The sequence below is a fragment of the Oreochromis niloticus genome, linkage group LG12, assembly GCF_001858045.2.
Source record: "Oreochromis niloticus isolate F11D_XX linkage group LG12, O_niloticus_UMD_NMBU, whole genome shotgun sequence".
Taxonomy (NCBI): Eukaryota; Metazoa; Chordata; class Actinopteri; order Cichliformes; family Cichlidae; genus Oreochromis; species Oreochromis niloticus.
In genome coordinates, this window is record NC_031977.2 from 8,924,957 (window position 1) to 8,944,325 (window position 19,369).

At 40.4% G+C, this 19,369-nt stretch overlaps 1 protein-coding gene across 1 annotated transcript in view; it reads right to left on the bottom strand.

The window, feature by feature from the left end:
• Positions 1-19,369, bottom strand: part of galnt9 (polypeptide N-acetylgalactosaminyltransferase 9) — a 93,798-nt gene that overhangs the window by 11,726 nt on the left and 62,703 nt on the right. The window contains exons 7-8 of the mRNA XM_003445562.5: positions 1,783-1,968; positions 230-367 (exon numbers count right to left, since the gene is read on the bottom strand). Coding sequence (XP_003445610.1) covers positions 230-367; positions 1,783-1,968 — 324 coding nt within the window. The remainder of the gene's footprint in view (positions 1-229; positions 368-1,782; positions 1,969-19,369) is intronic.

The window sequence follows — 19,369 nt, forward strand, 5'->3', positions numbered from 1 at the left end:
GAAAAAATAAGTGCCCCTCTTGTTAAATCATGAATTATTTGTGATTAACCCCAGTGTAAATAACACAAAGGCACGTCTCACATTTGCCAAAAAACATCACGATGATCCCCAAGACATCTGGGAATATCGTATCTGGAAAGTTGAACTTTTTGGAAGGTGTTTGTCCCCTGATGATATGGCAAAATCAGTGTTTACTTTCAATCATTTGCTTAATAAATGTCTTCCTCACCTCGCCATATGTGATGGTGTTGTTATAGATTCGCATCTCTGGGTAGACGTGTTCAAGGTACCAGCGGAAACTCCGACATTGCAGCCTTTTCCTTAAGGCCAAGCGCTCCGAGACATCCCCGAAATCAACCCCAGGGTTCTGTCAACAAATGGTACAAAAAAAGACAAACAAAAACGAAAAAAGCCTCTTAGCCAGCAGGCATTTTAATTATCAGAATGAAAGCTGCTTGAGAAGTGGAATATGCGAGAGTGTCGAGGTGCTGAAAAGAAAAGACCAACCTTTTAGTTAAGAGATGGATAGATGCACCTGTCATGAAGGACCTTCATTGTTCTTTCATTACACGTGATCTGTGCCGAGCAAACTCTAATCAGCTGCTTAATTATGAGCCCTCACGGCCATGCCGGCATTACGGAGGTGGCTTCTCAGATTGATTGGGGGAATGCCTAACAGCCGCACTACCTGGCACTGAGGCTTGATTCAGACGCATGCACACACACATGCACACACATGCAGCCATCTACTTTTCAGTCAGTCCGCCCCCATCTGTGTTGGAATCCACAGTCAGCTGCTGAACGTGCTTCCAACATCTGTTAATAATGAATTCTAGATGGAAATATTCACTTTTTGTAGCCACCATAAAGCGACACTAAAAAATGCATTCAATTTCAGTGAGATGTTGTTTGGTGTTTGGACTTGGCGCTGGCCGCTCTGGTGAATCATAAAGCCTTCCCCCACCAAGGTAATTGTGCTCTCAGCAGGTACCTTAGACAATAACGAAAATCAGTGATTGTGTATCGGGGGAGGCTGGGAGGAGAGAGAGGGGGGCAGATGGAATAATCGTAGTTAGGCCTTTCTACTGTACACAAAATAACTCTGCGCCACAGGACAGCCGAGGTAATAACATGCCATGCCACTGTGCTTGTAATTACACTCAAGAAGGGATGTGGTCTGATTGACTACTTTGTCAAAGGTGCTGCCACCCCCAGCTCCTGCATTTCGACTCAACATTTCCAGGCAGCATGCAGGCATCAGCAGCGTGCCACACCAGTGTGTGACTAGCCCACATCCTGTAATTATTTTGTTAGGGACATCAGTGAGCTGTGTTGGACGGCTTTTTTGAGGCCTTCACTGATGTCCTTCACTGACTCTCATCTCATTCTGCATGGCTGAAGAGGCAATTAGGATTCAATATTAAACTCTTTATTAATGAAAGTAGCTGTTTATTATTTTGCAGGTCATCTCCGTAGACTCTTGAAAGCAATTAAATGAAACTGATCCGTATGAAACTAGACTGATTGGAAATGAGGCTCATCTCCTTCATTTGATGTACCTCTCTCATCTGTTTGGAAAGAGCATCTACTGCTTTCTGCCTGTGCTCTGCTGCCAGTGTGAAGGTCAAAAGTGATGAAATCTGAATTTTGAATTTCTATTGACTAGTGTCTCCAGAGGCCCGGGTTGCATGTCTGAATGAGCAAGTGTGACGGGAGGAGACGGGGCAAAAGAGAGCTTGTGGATTTGAATGAGGGTGTAATCTAAGACAGAGAAAAACTTACATTCATGGGAATGTTCCAGGCCATGTAGACGTGGGATTTGTATTCATCCATCCACACCTCAGCGGCTCGCAGGGCATTGCGCTTGGCGTAGTAATCTATGTCATTGTTGTAGGGTTTTTTGGTGCGCTCGATGTGGGCCACTCTGGCGCACGGGAGGACTTCCATGCTCCCACCACACTGCCACACCTACACAGCAGAAAGAAAGAGTTCAGATCAACAGCTACACAGCTCCCTCACTCACTATGTGTTAATAGACCTCTCTGCATCGAATCATATCTGTTATTAATCTCTGTCTCTCTTCAACAGCATGTCTTTCATCCTGTTTTCCTTCTTTCACCCCAGCCGGTCGCAGCAGATGGCCCCGCCCCTCCCTGAGCCTGGTTCTGCTGGAGGTTTCTTCCTGTTAAAAGGGAGTTTTTCCTTCCCACTGTCGCCAAAGTGCTTGCTCATAGGGGGTCATATGATTGTTGGGTTTTTCTCTGTATTTATTATTGTGCGATCTACTGTACAATATAAAGCGCCTTGAGGCGACTTTTGTTGTGATTTGGCGCTATATAAATAAAATCGAATTGAACTGAATTGAATTATAGAGGCCATTTCAACTACAGGCATTGAGGTTTAAGGATAATTAATTTAATTGATACAAAAAATACTGGTTTGCTGGTTATTACAACTTAGTTTTGACTTATGTAGAGCTGGCTATTATCCCTTATTCCCTTGCTCATAATAGATGTCTATATAATCTGATTTCTTTTTGGAAATACAGAAATCATCCCTCACTGGCTATAAAACTCAGATTCTACTACAGAAAGGTATATTTTGTATATAGTATGAAAAATGAAAAAGGAAACTGTGTCGATCAAAGGCTACAATGTTGGACAGAAATGAATTCCACTTCAGAGCAAAAATATTCATTAAAATATGAAGATAAATGTTGAAAACCCACATGCAAACAGCCTTGGTAGAAGCACAAATGAGGACTAAAATAAATGCATTAGATTTTTTTTAATGACTTCTCATAGTGGAGTGAACAAGGTCAAACAGGCATCTTCATTAATTTGTCCATGGTATCATGGTCATACTTGAGCTTGCTGCAATTTATCTCCATCAGTGAACATGCATAAGATACATGCATCGACACATAGAAATCTGCTACACATTTAGGGTCACAATCTTTATCCACTATTCAAAGTGACAGAGTGCAGCATAGGTTATCATTATTAAAAAGGACAAACATACTTGCAATCAGTTTACAGCTATGTTATGTCCTCATCTTCTTGTTTCTAACATAGCACACGTGTTCCCAAAGATGCATTTAGTTGTTACATTATGTCCATTATTTATTTATATTATTTGCTGAAGTGAGCGACAAAATGAGTGATAAATGGATTTGTAAGCCTCCGGCTCATATTGTAGATACAGTCTTCATAGAGGTACCTATGACAACTGGAGAACTCTGATGCCACGGAGAGCTGTGCATATGACACTGAAAAAGAGGGATATACTGCTTGAAGCCAGGCAGTGAAAAATGCTATCTTTAAAAGCATCAATCACAGCTCAGAATACTGATTGATCGCAGACTGTGTGATGTTGTGACCCTCGACTGACATACTCAATGGAAAGCTACAGTGGCAGGCAGTCACATGGGAGTAATGCACCCATTTCTTTCAGTGCCAGAAAAGATTTGAATTTTAAAACCCTGTAAAAACACATCTCTGCCATGGTGTTACAAAGTGCCTAAGCAGTTTCTCATGCCGTATCACTGGAAGGCCACAGCATATGGTATGTCCTTCCAGCCGTACAAAATATCACCGCCTCCACCACCCACAGTCTCTTAATGACAATTGCCACAAAGCGTAACAGATGTTCTCATTCATTAACTTCTCTATGACCCCAAAACGATACCCCCTGCTTGGCGTTTAAGGAAAATGCTGCTGCAAAACTATTTTCTCAATTAAGTGCAGATCTGAGATGATGCCTGTTTTCTGCACATCATGCTTATTGAATGTCATGTGAAAAGATGTGAATAAATTCAGCGTCTGTTTTTTGGTCATGTTCAAAATAATGATATATGATTCAAACTCTTGATCTGTCTTTCCTTCCATGATTCTTATCGTAAGACTAGAAGAGTACTACTGAACTCTGAAGGCACTTCATGATGCCATTTGGAAACCTCAAAGTGCTAGGCAAAGGCTCTTCCCCCAATGAATAGAGTATATTAGTATGGTAATTTAAATATATTCAGAGATTCCTGCTCCCAGTGATTTATTATTAACAACCTGTGACCAGATGCAATCAAGAAATGTTTGACGTGTGTAGCTGGATGTTTATATGTAGGCCAGATCATCAGTGAGTACTGCCAAGTATTGGGGAGATATGACAGGATAGTTAGGTAAAGGACAAGTATGGATTTTTTTATATGAAGTTCTTAAAGTATGTCTCCATTTGTAAACTATCTATCAACCCCTAACCTCAATGGCAGGATACGCAACTCCAGGCTTCGAGTGCCGGTGTCCTGCAGGCTTTAGATATCACCCTGGGTCAACACGCCTGAATCAAATAATTAGTTCGTTATGAGGCCTCTGGAGAACTTCAAGACATGTTGAGGAGGTAATTTAGCAATTTGAATCATCTGTTGGATCAAGGACACATCTAAAACCTGCAGGACAGCGGCACTTGAGGCATGGGGTTGCCTACCCCTGCTCTATGGGATGGTAGCGTCTCTCCCGAGATTGTCCCCACATATTTTAATCCATCCATCCATTCATCCATCCATTCTTCCATCCATCCATCAATCCATCCATCCTGCCATCCATTCTTCCAACCATCCATCCAACCATGCATTCTTCCAACCATCCATCCTTCCATGCATTCTTCCAACCATCCATCCTTCCATCCATTCTTCCAACCATCCATCCTTCCATGCATTCTTCCAACCATCCATCCTTCCATCCATTCTTCCAACCATCCATCCTCCCATGCATTCTTCCAACCATCCATCCTTCCATCCATTCTTCCAACCATCCATCCTTCCATGCATTCTTCCAACCATCCATCCTTCCATGCATTCTTCCAACCATCCATCCTTCCATCCATTCTTCCAACCATCCATCCTTCCATGCATTCTTCCAACCATCCATCCTTCCATCCATTCTTCCAACCATCCATCCATCGATCCATTCTTCCAACCATCCATCCTTCCATATCTGGGTTTGGGCCGCAGGGCCAACAGTCTAAATAGCATAGCCCAGTCTTTACTCAACTGGCAACCTCTTCCAGCTCATCCAGGGGGATGCAGAATTGTGAGAGATACAACCTCTCCAGCGTCGAGGACATGCTCAAAACCCCTTGCCTAGGAGGCATCCTACACAGATGGCCAAAGCACCTGAACTGGTTCCTTTTGACCCCATCAGCATTTTTACCAATCCCTGGATTTGTTCATTAAGGGAAAAAAACTGGCTGTACAATATAATGTAAGTTACGTTTTTGTTATTCTCAATAAATCTAATGAATTGTTGTTTGAATAAACCAAAGAGATGTGTCTAAACAGCTTTTTTCTTATAAAATATTATTCAAGCTGTGGTGTATGGTGCATCATTTTGGGACTAGTTTAATCCACATTGTTCCTTTGATATTCTGGCAGCAAGGCGGAATACGTGGGCTTGACTCAAAATAAACTACTGTACAGTGTTCACTGTAATGAAGAAACATGTCACCCAGGGAAACTGCATGACTCAGTTGTTCTTTAATTGTTTACAACAACAGAGCTTAATGGCACAGGCAAAAAAAGATGTTTTGGGTATGTGCATTCTTTTTAGTGGGCTAAATTCATTAGTGGCTTGTGTAAATTTCAGAATAGGAAATATATGGAAAATTCTCATTTTATGAAAGAATGGATATGTCAGTTCACATTAAAACTACAGACACCCCGAGTTTACACGTTTCCGTAGTGCTAAAGGAAGTCTGTGAGGTTGTGCTTAATTGTATGTTAGTAAGGGCAATCACAGCATCTGTCCTCTCACGCTGAAAACCTCAGTTGCTTCATCTGTATCAATGGTGAAGTAGTTCGCTGGGGCTGACCTGAGCTTAAAAACCTCTATTGACTGACTGACCCCTCTTCTTCACTCCTGATGATCCACAATGACCTTGGCCTAAAAAATCCATTAGTGCTTTGGAGCAGGGTTTACCTGGTTTGCTGCTGCTCATGACAAATGCTGTTTTTCTGCAACAGTCTTCACGGTTGGCGACTTTGTGTGGGTGTGAGTGCAATACCGATTTAATGGGAAGCCTTTAGTCCCTGCAGATCCCGCCCCTTGCCTATGGAAACATAGTAAGCTCTGTGTAATGATGTCTTTCTTTGGTTTCCTGCTTCAAATCGATTGTGTGTGAGTAAAACTATCAGTGTTTTAACCACTTATGAAGCACTCGTGGATAATTGAAAATGTGTACAAGTGAGATTGCGGTTAGCAGCTTTCCTGGCACTGAAAGCAAACTGCTGATCAATATTCCCTCAACCACTTGCAAGGGTCAGAAAGCTGTGTGCTAACTAGTTGGCTAAACAGACTAAAGCTTTATTGCATTACTTTAAACTTTAATCTTTAAGCTTCAAGTAGAGTTTCTTGTCCAAAATAAATGCATTTGTTTGTCTATAAGGAGCGGGAGACAAATTATTTTTTATTCTTTAATTTCCATATTACAAATAAATACATAAATAAATAAAATACACTGAGTACCAGCTGTTTCTCTTCTTTGCTTAAGCATGGCAACAGTAATATACTCCACTGCTCATTATTTCCCTTGTAACAGCCAGACCTTTCATCTTATCTCTATAAGTAGCTCTCATTTTAATTATATTACTGTATATTTCACAGCAGGATTTGTTGCAAATTAAAAAGCCATCTAAACTCCCACAAACTATTAGAAAGTATGTATATAAAAAGATTCTGTTTAACTTGTGCACATTTTTCTTTAATTATTGCAGGTGTTTCTAATTTATAGGACTGAAAAAGACACATTTCAACAAGAGCAACAAAAAGAGTCCTGATCAAATGGAGCTGCTTTATGGTGTTTTAAGCATAACATTTTCTGTGCTTCCTCTATGGTGAAACCTGACAGGCTCTGGATGTTTTCTGCATGCATTTTATCTAATGTGGTTTACCTTTATTGGTAATATCATTTAACCTTAATTATTATATTCATTATTGTTTAACATTATAATTACAATTTATTTAATCATATCAAATCACATTATCATGACAATACAAGTAAATGGAAAGGGAGTAATATCGGTGCCCTAGTTTGAAGGGACCTTTCAAGCACAGGTTTCTAATAGAGTGAACTTCATTTGATCCAACGGCTGCCTCGATTTGTTTTCTGCACAATTCATTTCTATCTGGACTACAATCTTCTCAAAGTCATTTTGATCCTCTATCAATTATTTACTGCATTTGTCAGTGATGATATCTGCTTGTTAACTGCATGCTAATAAAGTTTCCTGCTTCTGAGATTTAATGGTGATAACATTTCAACAGATAAAGGTCCAACAGCTTTTTCACAAGGTGATACTTCAAATGCCAATAAGACAATGAAATATAATTTGTCTGAAGCTAAAACAATAATTGTGTTATTTACAGGGCTAGGCCCAGGATCTTATGATTCTGGAAAGCTTTTGGGGCCATGTCTTTTTTCATGATTCCAAGCTGAATAAAGTTAATCTACCTGGAATCTGACTGGATGATTTAACGTTTGGATGATGATGTATTTACACTGTAGCAAAGCTTAGACTAGGTTCTGGTCCATGCAGTGCTAAAGCTTTTTCCCTTCCCCCATAGGCTGCTTGTTGGGTCTCATTCAAATAAAGTACACTGTCTGGGAGCTCACCTGGTTTAGAAGGCAGCCAATATGCCAAAGGCTACTGAAGGGGTCTGGATTCGAGTCTGCCCTGGATCTTTCATTTCCTTTGTCTCATTGCCCCCACTCTCTCCCTGCTCTCCTGTTTGCTGTCTGTACCAGCCTGTCAGATAAAGGCTGAAACTCCCAGAAGTAAATGTTTAAAAAAAAAAAAAAGCCACTACCCCTTATTCCGAGCAATACACACAAACTCTTGGTCTTGTCTTACTTTTGCTGTCCCTGTTTGCATCCCTAATAACCAGATCTATTGGCTGCTGGTTGTGCAAACAGTCTATATAGCAGTTCGTAGTTTGGGGCTTCCGCTCTGTTCTCACTTCGCTGGACTGAATCAGCCTCTACAATGGTTTTACAATTCTCCCTACATGTAAAATGTGTACCACTGTTGAAAGTCAATTTCACTACAAAAGAGAACATCCGCTTCCAATGTCACTTTTATTCTCTATAGTTAAGACACTATGTGTTGATGTGAAAGAGCTAATCACAAGCCACTAACCACAAAGCTGGTGGTGAAGATGGGGAGGGGGGCAAGGGTACATTTCTTTCTTGATTTAACAACGAACAACCTGATCTAAGGCAGCTGCAGGGAGTCAGCTCTGCTTGTGAGGATCATCAATGCTGATGTGACCTTTTTCAACGCATGAGGAAAACGGTGATTTGGAGGAAAAACAGGTGGTGCTCAACAGATTGCTGGCTAAAACAGTACGTGTTACATTCCAGGACTGCTTATGACTCCATCCTGCTGCCTGTAGGCTCATAAACAAGGCTTTAGTAAAAGCATTCACAAAGCAAATCAGACCAAATGGCAGATATTTTCCTCCGAAGTATAAAGACATAATAAGGATGCCTGTGCACTCCTGCTCACACAGGAAAGCATTAACACCATCCAGAGAGTGCCTCTGCTCATGACAGGGTCTCATTTTGTGTTGCTGTACTCATTTCATTATTGTTGTGCCATATTAAGCATCTTTTTTTTTTTTTAAATGCGCTGCTCTTCTTACTAATGGAATCGCAATACCTAATAATTTAAATAAATTAGCATACAGTAATATTCTCCACACAGACACGGATGTTTGGTTTCATGTAGTATACGGTGAAAACAGAGCTCCAAAAGGGTAGCAGTATGCTGCAGTTACAGGTTACACCTTTAAATATTCATAACTGTGGAAACATAATAAAATCTAAATACTAAATAAGACTGTTTTAATCTATGACATCCCACCCACAGGTTCTCAGGACTAGATTTTTGTGAAGTCCATTTGGAGGTGACCCTTCATAAAACTGCATTCTGCATCATTAAGTGAGAGCACTTAACACAGAGTACTTTGATGTTGTGGTGATGTAATTGCTAATTTAATTTAATTGTCTCTGTACATGCTGTTAGTTAATTGCAGCTGGACCATTTGCGTGAAAAGCTCTACGAGGCTGCCGAAAACATCAGCCATAAAGAGCATAACAGCTATTAACAGCCATAAACAGGCTTATATCAGTGCCATTAAACAATACAGTCAATACACAAGGAAATGCAGTGCATGGAGGCTGATGGTGGACATGTAGACAGAGTTTGGAAATGAGCACTTGCTTTAAATGGAGCCTGCGAGCTACTTCAATCAGAGAGCTCAAGCGGTGCTGAGTCATACACAAATAACATGCCTTACTCTCTTCACGTAATATGCCGAACACACCCTGAAAATTTGGCTGTTTAAGCTGTAACACTTCCCATTTCTTACCCCTTACGTGGCCTGCATAGCTGACTGCTGTTTCACACCCTCGCTGACTACAGCATCACCCAGTAGAGGATAGCTACTCATCCCCAGTTTCCACAGTAAATGCTTATATGCATCACATTCAGAGGGGGAGTGATGAACCTGTAGTCTGATGCCAAATTCTGCTGCTGTAATAAATCATTTCATATATTTTCATTACAAAATGCGGCATCATCGGTGTGGCTAGGTTGGTGTTTCTTTGTAAGGGACCTGATCAACATTTGTACTAGTCAGAACGGAAACTAAACATTGCGGCCAATTCAAATTCAGAGTAAGTTCCAGTGCTGCTCATTGGCATATACCCAAACCACCTGTGCCCAAGTGATTTGGCTTCAGAGTACCAGGCTCAGCTGATTCCCCGAGGTTGTTTTGAGGGCTAACATATCATGCTTGTTCTGCTTGGCTGCTCAACCAGACCAGGTAATAGACATGTGACTTAAACAGTGTAGGTAGCAATATGCAAACCACATAAAAAAACTAAATTGACAAGTTGTGGATGCTGGAAATAAAACAGGTCTTTTGATCAGCCATATCAGTCCCTCTCAAGTCTACCAAACAGGCATGTGATTTGGGGGCTCGCTCCAAATTCCATAGAACTTCCGTACTTTTGTAGCACTCTTTTAAAGTGAGTTCGATTTTAAAAGCACTCCCCTCAAAAAGCTTTTCTTGTCTCTAAGTTTACACATCTGAGATAACCTAGATAAAGCTGAGCTTCTAAAAAGAGTGTAGATATTCATGCTGAGTTCTTTAAAAACGGGGATAACTCTCAGAGTCTCTAGGAAGGCATTCATGGTTGTTTGGACACTCGAACATAATAAGAATTGTGTCACTGTGTGGAAAGAAAAAAGGAATAAAGTGAGCAAGAGAGAGAGTTAAAAACCCTGCTTCATTTCTCGGCTCCTCACACCTGGACGATCACCATGTGACCCATCCAACAAGTACTTCTTCTGGAATACGCTACTGCCTCTAAGCCATTTGAAAATAGCCGCTGACTTTTCAGTCCCACCAGTGCAAGCTTTTCAGAAACGGCAAAAATGACATTAGCCATCAGACTTTTTCTCCATCACTGGTCAAAATGGAGAGCAGTGCAGGGAGAGAGAGCAAGTGTGCGGCTGAGAATTCAGCCTAAGATGATGAAAGAATGTGCCGGGGTCATGCAGACTTTATATTATGTCACATCTAGCTTGACAGCTAACACAGACAGGGAGGAGAATTATCCTGCAGTAGCAAACAGAAGCCTCGGGATTGCCCAAATGAGTGTAGCACTAGCTCGGGGGTCCGTAGGGGTTCATCTCCGTGTTTCTCAGCTATTCTCGGTGCATGACAAAAACATTTCCCGGCAGATTTGAGGGAATATCAGTTTTTAAATGTGATATTTAGATGGCGCTCATGAGCTCTGACAGTTTTGCATTGATTTGAAAAACAAGATATACCATTATGTCCTTTTTAGCCACACAAACACACAAATTCTTCTTCTACTGTGACATTTTTCACAGAGTTTCTCCTTGATATACATACGATGAAATTATGCATATGGATTTTTGTGTCCTACATTTAGATGCAGTTAGGATTCTAGGCAGCAAAACGGACGGAGATGCCCTCCCCACTACTCGGAACTCACTTGGAGGCCAAAATCCTGCATGAGGTACTTTTTAAAAATGCTCATTAAGGACAAGACATGCTGATAGCTCAAATGCTCGCAATGTGCTTGGAGCCTGATCTTTTTCTATGTGTACATTTTTGTTCCTTTTCACTAGTTTACAAATGTATCACATTTACCGTTTCGTCCTATACACTCGACATATGTACATGCTCACGTACTTGGTGTAGTACCCGAAAAAAATCAATGCTTTAGTTAATGGTTTCTTTCTTTGGAAAGTCACAGCCATCACATTATTGACACTTTGGAGGCACGTTGCTAGAGGCGGTATTGAACAGGAACTTTAAGACCAATTCACAAGTTAAGAAAAGAATAACGGGCTCTTGCTTAAAGTGTGAAATTGCAAAGTGATATAATCCAGCCTCTAACTGACAAGTCTACCTGCCTACTTCTTCACCAAATTTGTGATTTTTTTTTCCTCCTCCATACGGAGCTGAAGATAATCACTACTGTGTCGTTGCTACACCGGCAGCTGAGAATTGGGAATAAACTTTTATAAGAGCTTGTCCCTTTACGTTCAGGTGGCTGCGTTTATGTAATATTCCTCTCAGCTATAGTGTGGTGACTTGTGATAAAGGTTGTGATACACTGATGCTCAGTGTATGTGAAATATTTCCACTATAAAAAGCTTGGTTTGTGGGAAAGCAACAATTCAAAAAAACGAACCTATTGACATCCTGCAGTGACAGCTGCGTTCAGATTTTGCACACACATGAATTTATCATCTGTACTTGAGCACACATCCAAGCTGAGTTTGCTCTCCCATCAGCATTTAACATTTATCTAAAATCCCAGTTGTTAGTCTCTCACAAAATCACAACAACACCAGAAGGTCTGTGATTTTTCTGGATTAAGATGCATCATGCAGTATAACATAACAACAACAACAACCAACTTAACATGTATATTTTTCATATAACGTCCATTTTTTCAAAAGCAACTCTAATTATATGTTTATTAATTTAACCATCTGTGACAAAATGGCTTTGATGGGTTTTTTTGGTGGGTTTTTTTTTTTTATCCTGAGGTTACCTGTTTGTGTGTGTGTGTGTGCGTGTGTGTGTGTGTGTGTGTGACATCAGTCTTGAAGGTTTTTACACAGTACTGTTTATTTGTATCTTTCTAGGAACATGGCAAAAACATGCAGCAATTGATTAAAACATATATGGAAAAACAGTATGTAATGCAAAAACTAAGTTTGTACACTTCGAACAAGCTTGAAAAGAATATTTGCTCGGACCACCTTAATTCTTCAACACAGCCTGAAATCTCTCTTCCTTGTCATGTAATGTAATGTAAGTCTTCAGGGATAGTTCTCCAGGCTTCCTGAAGGACATTCAAAGCTTTTATTCGGATGTTGGGTGCCTTTCATTCAGATCACTGTCAAGATGATCCCACACTGCTTCAATAATGTTAAGATCTGGGCTCTGGGGAGGCCAATCCATGAATGACTGATAGTCTTCCATTGTGTGTTTTTCTATGTGTTTGTATTTCCATAAATTTCTGATTCATCACTTCATAAAACCTGTTGCCACTGATTTTCAGTTCAGTTCTTGTGTAATTTCACATAACTCATAACTCATTTCTCCTCGTTTACCTGCCATGAGAATTAGTAACAAAGTGGTTGAAGACACAATCTAAACTCGGTTCTTTTCTAAACAGTCTATGCGTAGACACAGCACTGGTTCATCCCTCGAGTTAGCTGCCTTTCTATGTATAGATCAGTGTTCAGTGGCTTAACAAACAAAACAAAATAATCTTCTGAAAATGGTCAGGTACAAGGACCGGACAGAAAATCAGTTAAATGAGTTAAAAAGCAGCCAGTGTTGAAATAAAAACACTGAAAGGGATTCAGAAAGCTTGGAGAGAATTATTGGCAAAACTGCTTTAAAGATTATAAGAACGTCTGGCTCCTTGGAAGCAAAATGATGGGAAAAGAAATGAGGCGTTCAAAAGTTTTGCAATGTCCTGTATGTGCAGAGATTTTGTCAGTGAAATTGTATCACAACTCTGCACACTACAAACATAGGCTATTACAAATGTGTAGTTGAGATCAAGATCTTGAAGATGGGTGTGATGAGACCAATCTGCTCCTGGACTGTAGCGGGAGAGTACCACAAAGGTGGTTTCACCACTTTGGCAGGCATTATATCTGTCTGCCCATTACAACTCTGCAAGCTACAGTGCGGTATTAGATGATGAAAGGATGTGCTGAGGTCATCCAGACTTATAGATATAGCACATCTATCTATCTATCTATCTATCTATCTATCTATCTATCTATCTATCTATCTATCTATCTATCTATCTATCTATCAGCATTTTCATGTCTCTTACCATTTAATAAATGACCCAGAGGTATACACTTTTATTTTAAGCTTAGAGGGAAAAAACTCCTTTAGAGGTCACTTAATAGGTTAATTGACGATTCTACTTTGACATTTAAGTGTTAATTGCCTCTTTCTTAGAGGGCAGGGAAGGATAAACTGATAAAACCAGTGGCATGGTTAAAAAAGTATACAGGCCTTTAATCCCTGCAGTCTGCACAACAGGCTCCGGTGCCAGCACATTTTAGACAAAGAATTGTATTCATCCTCAGAAATGTGGGATGGATTCTTTTGCCGACCTTTGTCATGGAAATTCTTTGAACTTCACGTGGAATTTTTTTTTACAAATACCTCAGAAGAAAGCTGTGAAATTGCATTCTGTAACCTCTTGGGGAAGTAAGTTGCAAGCACTCAAGCACTCAGTAGCATCTGGGGAATTTTACATGTCTATATTCTCAACAGAAAAGCTCTCAGCCTCAACCCAAGGGATGTCTTTTTGTAGTATATTATTGCAAAAGTCCACCCTATTTCAAAGAAATGTTGATTGAGGGTGCTGGCAGACCAGACGGTGTATTTACAACTTTTCTAATGACTGACATTAAGATTTTAAAATATCAAGGGATTTTCTAAGATGTAGTTTTCTGTCATATGAAGGCAAAACAGCTTTTAAACACAGAAAATTAAGCTTATATTAGCTCAAACTTGCAGCTAACCATTTCCCTTATTTAAACAGGTTGCAAATTATAGAAAAAAATCTAAACCTTTGACCCCTGCAGAGCTGCTGGCTCTGTTTGGGTTCACTTATCCTCTAAGGGTAAGGGGTCACTGCAAATCAATACAACGTTGTTCTGAGTGATCACTTTCATTCTATGAAGAAACATTTCTATCTGTTTGGGAGTAGTCTCTTTCAGGAGGTCAATTCCCTGATCAATAGGGCATGAGGGTTTACTGAGCGGTTTGGTGAGTATTAAGACATGCTCAAGTCTTCACAGTCAGCACATCTCAACCCAACTGAACAACTGTGGGAGATTTTGGACCAACATGTGACACAGTGCTCTCTGCTACCATCATCAAAACAAGAATGGGGGAATATGTTCGGAAGACTGTTGTTGTTACATCCAGTAGAGCTCTACTGAGGGAGAGCCAAGATTGGAAGCATAGAACACAATGGGTGGATTTTCTTTTAATTTGTCACTCATTCATCTATAGCTCTGGTGTTTATTCAAACCAATGCTAATTTCCAGACCTGAAAGCAGTTTCAAGTACCAACACCCTGTTATCCTCAGATAACAGAAGTCTAGCAGGGAACATAGTACTCAAACAGCACGACACGCTTTGCTCTCTTCACACTAGTCCAATATTTCTCTCATGAATTGTAACTTAAAATGATCTCACTGGATAAAGCAGCATGCTTCAATTTCACATCCACATTTGAAGAGTTAAATGTGTGTTAAGTTATTCATAACATATCAAACCCCATCAGCAGAGCAGCATGTGTAACTTTGACACTCTGGCACCGACTACAGCGGTGGCTAATTAGCATAAATGATAAATTCCCATTTTCACAAAATTACATTTATTTAAAAGGTTGACAAGTATTCAAAATAGCAGTGAACAACGTGTAATAAGTTTTTTCCTTGAGCAGCGGACACTTTTGAAAGACTGAAATCTGAGCACCAAGCAAAGCACACCCAGATTCATTCCCTCTGCCTTACCTGATGTTAAGCCGCGCCCTCGAGCCATAATTGGATGTTCTTCAAATTTCACTGATGTGTTGCACCTTGAGTGAACTTTCATCTGTATTTGTTTGTTAAAGGTAATTCAGGTTAATTAATAGGAGACTCACAGAAAGTTTCACTTAATTTCTTGCAGAGAATTACATGAGAAAATCAATACCTCATTTAAGCCATACGCAGGGGCGGATCTACAGGGGGGCAAGGGGGGGCAACTGCCCCCCTGCTGTAGAGCCGGGAACTTTATAGCTAAAAATTGTCTTTGTTTTCTTAGAAGAGATAATGATACAATAAATAGTTTGAAAGTGTTTTTGTTGATATTTTGTTGACTCCATTTACATATAGGGGATTTTCACATACTTCACTGAAGAGGTATGTGCCACCCTGCCTAGACTTCTTGCTCCCACTTTGCTCTCCCATGTAACATTTTTTAGATCTGTCACTGGCCATATGACTAGTATCATATTTATGAAGTATCCACAGCAGCTCTTAGCGTCATTTAGCACGAAACAACTGGAAATACTGTAGCTCCCCAGAGGTCAGAAAAATCCACTTAACATGAAGTATATTTATCACAGCATAGTTTGGTCGTTCAAGAAGCTCACAGTCACAAAGAAGTGTCAACATGCCAACTTTATACTTTGATTCATTTTCAGGTACTCACAGGAACCTCTACATTAATAAGTATTTGCTGTTCTTTTTTAAAATCTATGTTAGTGTGATAAACTGCCCAACTAGGGTCACAGAGGATGGGTGAGCAGCTTGTCACCAAACAACTCCCAGTTTTTAATCACCAATCAGTCTAACATGCATGTCATTTGACTGTCAGGAGAAACTGAGGGACCCAGACAAAATACATGTAGAGTCCACAGCCCATCAGCAAGAACTTTTTTTTTGCTGTGAGGTGACAGTGCCATCGCTGGCATCGTGCCTGCACATCTATAAAATGGAGGCTGTTGATGGAGAGACAGACAGACGCGTAGACCCTTTTAACTACGCCTGTCAAAAGCTAATTCCACCCAGTTGCTGCCCTTCCTCTTTGATATGCCGGCTGATTTGCTGGTGCGGCCAAATCAGTGTGCGCAAGTGCTCGTCAAATACTTTGGCCTTGTCGGATCATTTCAAGTTTTCAGCAAGAGTCTCAGACATCTAACACAAGCAATTACGTGAACAGATTAACTAATACTGAGATAATGAATGGGATAAGCCAATCTGCCTGTCAAGTGTTGCTGTTGTTGTTTTCTGGTGATGAGAGAGCATTTGGATACCTCTCTATATAATTCGATTGTCTTCAATGGTGGGAGGATGCGAAATGCACAAATCTTGTGAAATAATCTTAATTACCTTGTCAGAATGTGTTCAAATTAGGGTGGGGGTATCTCCAGTCACTACTGAAGGAGGTTTTTAATGAAGTTTATGATTCACAGGGATAATAAGTAAGCTGACAGGGCCTGTCTAATTACTTATCCCTCTGGCTCTGAACGCCAAAGTGGCAACTCTCTGAGGTATGCTCACGCCCAGGAAGCCAAGTAATTTTTCCAAAGCCACTTGAAGCAGAGGAGTATGCTCGATGTCATCGTTAAATGCCAAACATAACATATGTTTCTCAAACATACACTCTATTGTGGTGTAAATTATGGACACAGTCTGGATCTATAAGACACCAGGAGACAAGAAGACCATATCAATCTTAAATTATGCATGCACCAAACATGTCGATGCATAAATCCAAATCATCTTTTATAATGTCAGCACAAAAAAGCATACGCAGAAGCTCTCTGCTTTGCCATATGGTGGCAATAAGTCCTTCAATAGCTGCGGCAGTTCCTCTGAAACAATACTCGATCTGGGTCTTGTAACTTTTACTGCTGCATCTATTCTCATTTGTCTTTTCTCCCATAGACAGACTCGGGCTGGAACATACAGTAATGAACCATGAAGTAAGTAAACCTGAGTCCATTAAGCCCCAACAGATTGATTCAGCCCCTGAATAATGCAGGCATTGAAAAAGACAAATGCTTGATCAATATCCAATGGCACTGTTGCTTTCACGTCGGTTTTATCGATGGAGAGCAGATAGTTTCTCACATGTTGTGGCGAGAGAATGAGTCACGCCTTTGACAAGGAAGGGGTGATGAAACAACGCAAGGTTATAGTAAAGGATACCTTAGTCAACACTGGTCACTGAAGAGACCAGAGACAGTGGAAGAAAACAAGTTCTTAAACTGTTAAAAAAGAATTCAACATAAACATCGCCGCAAATTTGTTTATTTTGGTGTGAAAAAGCACCACCATATGGGACAACCATATTGGACACTATGTGATGCTTTGTCCAATAAAGCATTCCTCATTATGGCATTTGTCCAGTAATTCCCCACATTTATCTCTTTCTATTTGCAAAAGTGTAACATGAGAATCCCTCGGAGGCATTAGATTTGTTCTCATCTTTGGAATGACTCACTTTGTTGGAAAGGGCTCACATATGGTGAGCGCCCACTGTCATTTGCTGTTTGATGGACATGAGCACGATGTTGATTTGGAACCTGCCAGAATGGCTGGTGTCCACAGATGGCTCATAACGACATTTCTGTCCTTTCTCAAGGTGACTGCTTTCCGCTGCGGAGGGCTGCAGCCTGGAGGAGGAGTCTGAGTTTGTCACGGGGAATAGTGAAGATATATTCTGTGTGTGATCTGAATATCCCTGAATACTAAATAAAGATAATTCCTAGTGTGACATGTGTTAAAAGCCAGGGAGGGTGGCTTTATGTAAAAGGTAGCTTGCTGTGGGTTTCTCAGAGCTGCCCATGATAGGTCACCGAAACCACAAATGTGATTAACATTTACTATTGTAATCCTGGTACAGATGCCGGATGAAGCTCTTTATTACCATCACATTATTAGATTCTGTGAGAAAGTCGACAGCACACAGCAACCGGATGACTCTGACAGCTCTGTATTCATTAATAATAATTAGATAAACAGTATGATGATAACTTTCAGGGCAGGAAATAAACTGTAGCATTAGAATTTCTGCTCTCGAAAGGAAAGAAACTATTTAATACAAATATTCTCTCACATGAGAAACACAATGTATTGTTAGATGGAAAAATCAACTGATGAGAATCCATGTGTACAGTCATCATATCCTTTACAAACGAACACATCCGGAGGCTTTCTTCTTCCTTTGAATCCATTTGTATCTTCAAATCCAGATGGCTTGTGAGGTTAATCAACTGTGTTAAATTGTCCGGGCTTCATATTTGTATCAGTGGGGCAGATGTTCTCACAACAAACTGAAAGCAACATCTGACTGCATCCACCAACTGCTACGAGGCTGCACCTGTTATAGTACCACCTGAAGTAATGCTTACTGGTTCATCTTGAATTTATATTTTCTTTGTTTTTGTTTTTTTTTTTAGTTTTTTGGGGTGGGTGGGGGCACTGTTTGTTTTCATTAAACAAAGCCACCATCTGGAAAAAAGTGGTGGGTGGCATAAGATGCAAAGCACTAGCTGAGCTGCTGGGTTTATCGTCTGATAATCAGAGTTGTTGCTCAGAATAGGAATGTATTAGACATGCACATTCTGTTTAATATGCTTCTGTAGAAGCAAAACGAAGGGATAAGCCTAAAGGATCAATCTGTAGATTTATTAACCAGCTACAACTTAGAGGTGGATGCCGCTGTCACCTTGTAATGAGTAACAGATTTTAAAACAGTGCGTTGTGTTAAAGAATTAAATTGTTAGCAAAATAGCAAAAGACAAAAGTACATTATCTGTCTAAAGGTTTTCTAAAATTGTGTTTCAGACATTTGAGTTTGTAATAACAATGCACTGTGCTTAAAATGTGCAGCTATGCAGGGTCATAATGCTGAAAGTGACTTTTAGTGACACTTGTGAATAGTGAATTCTAAATATGGATTTGTAAGTAATGAAATTTGAAATAAGGGACATGGCAGCACCGTGGCAAGGTGGTTAGCACTGTTGCCGCACAGCAAGAAGGTCCTGAATTCAATTCCACCATCAGGCCGGGGTCGTTCTGTGTGGAGTTTGCATGTTCTCCCCGTGTATGCGTGGGTTCTCTCCGGGTACTCCGGCTTCCTCCCACCGTCCAAAGACATGCACTTAGTGGGGATAGGTTAATTGATTAATCTAAATTGCCCATAGGTGTGAACGTGAGTGCAAATGGTTGTCT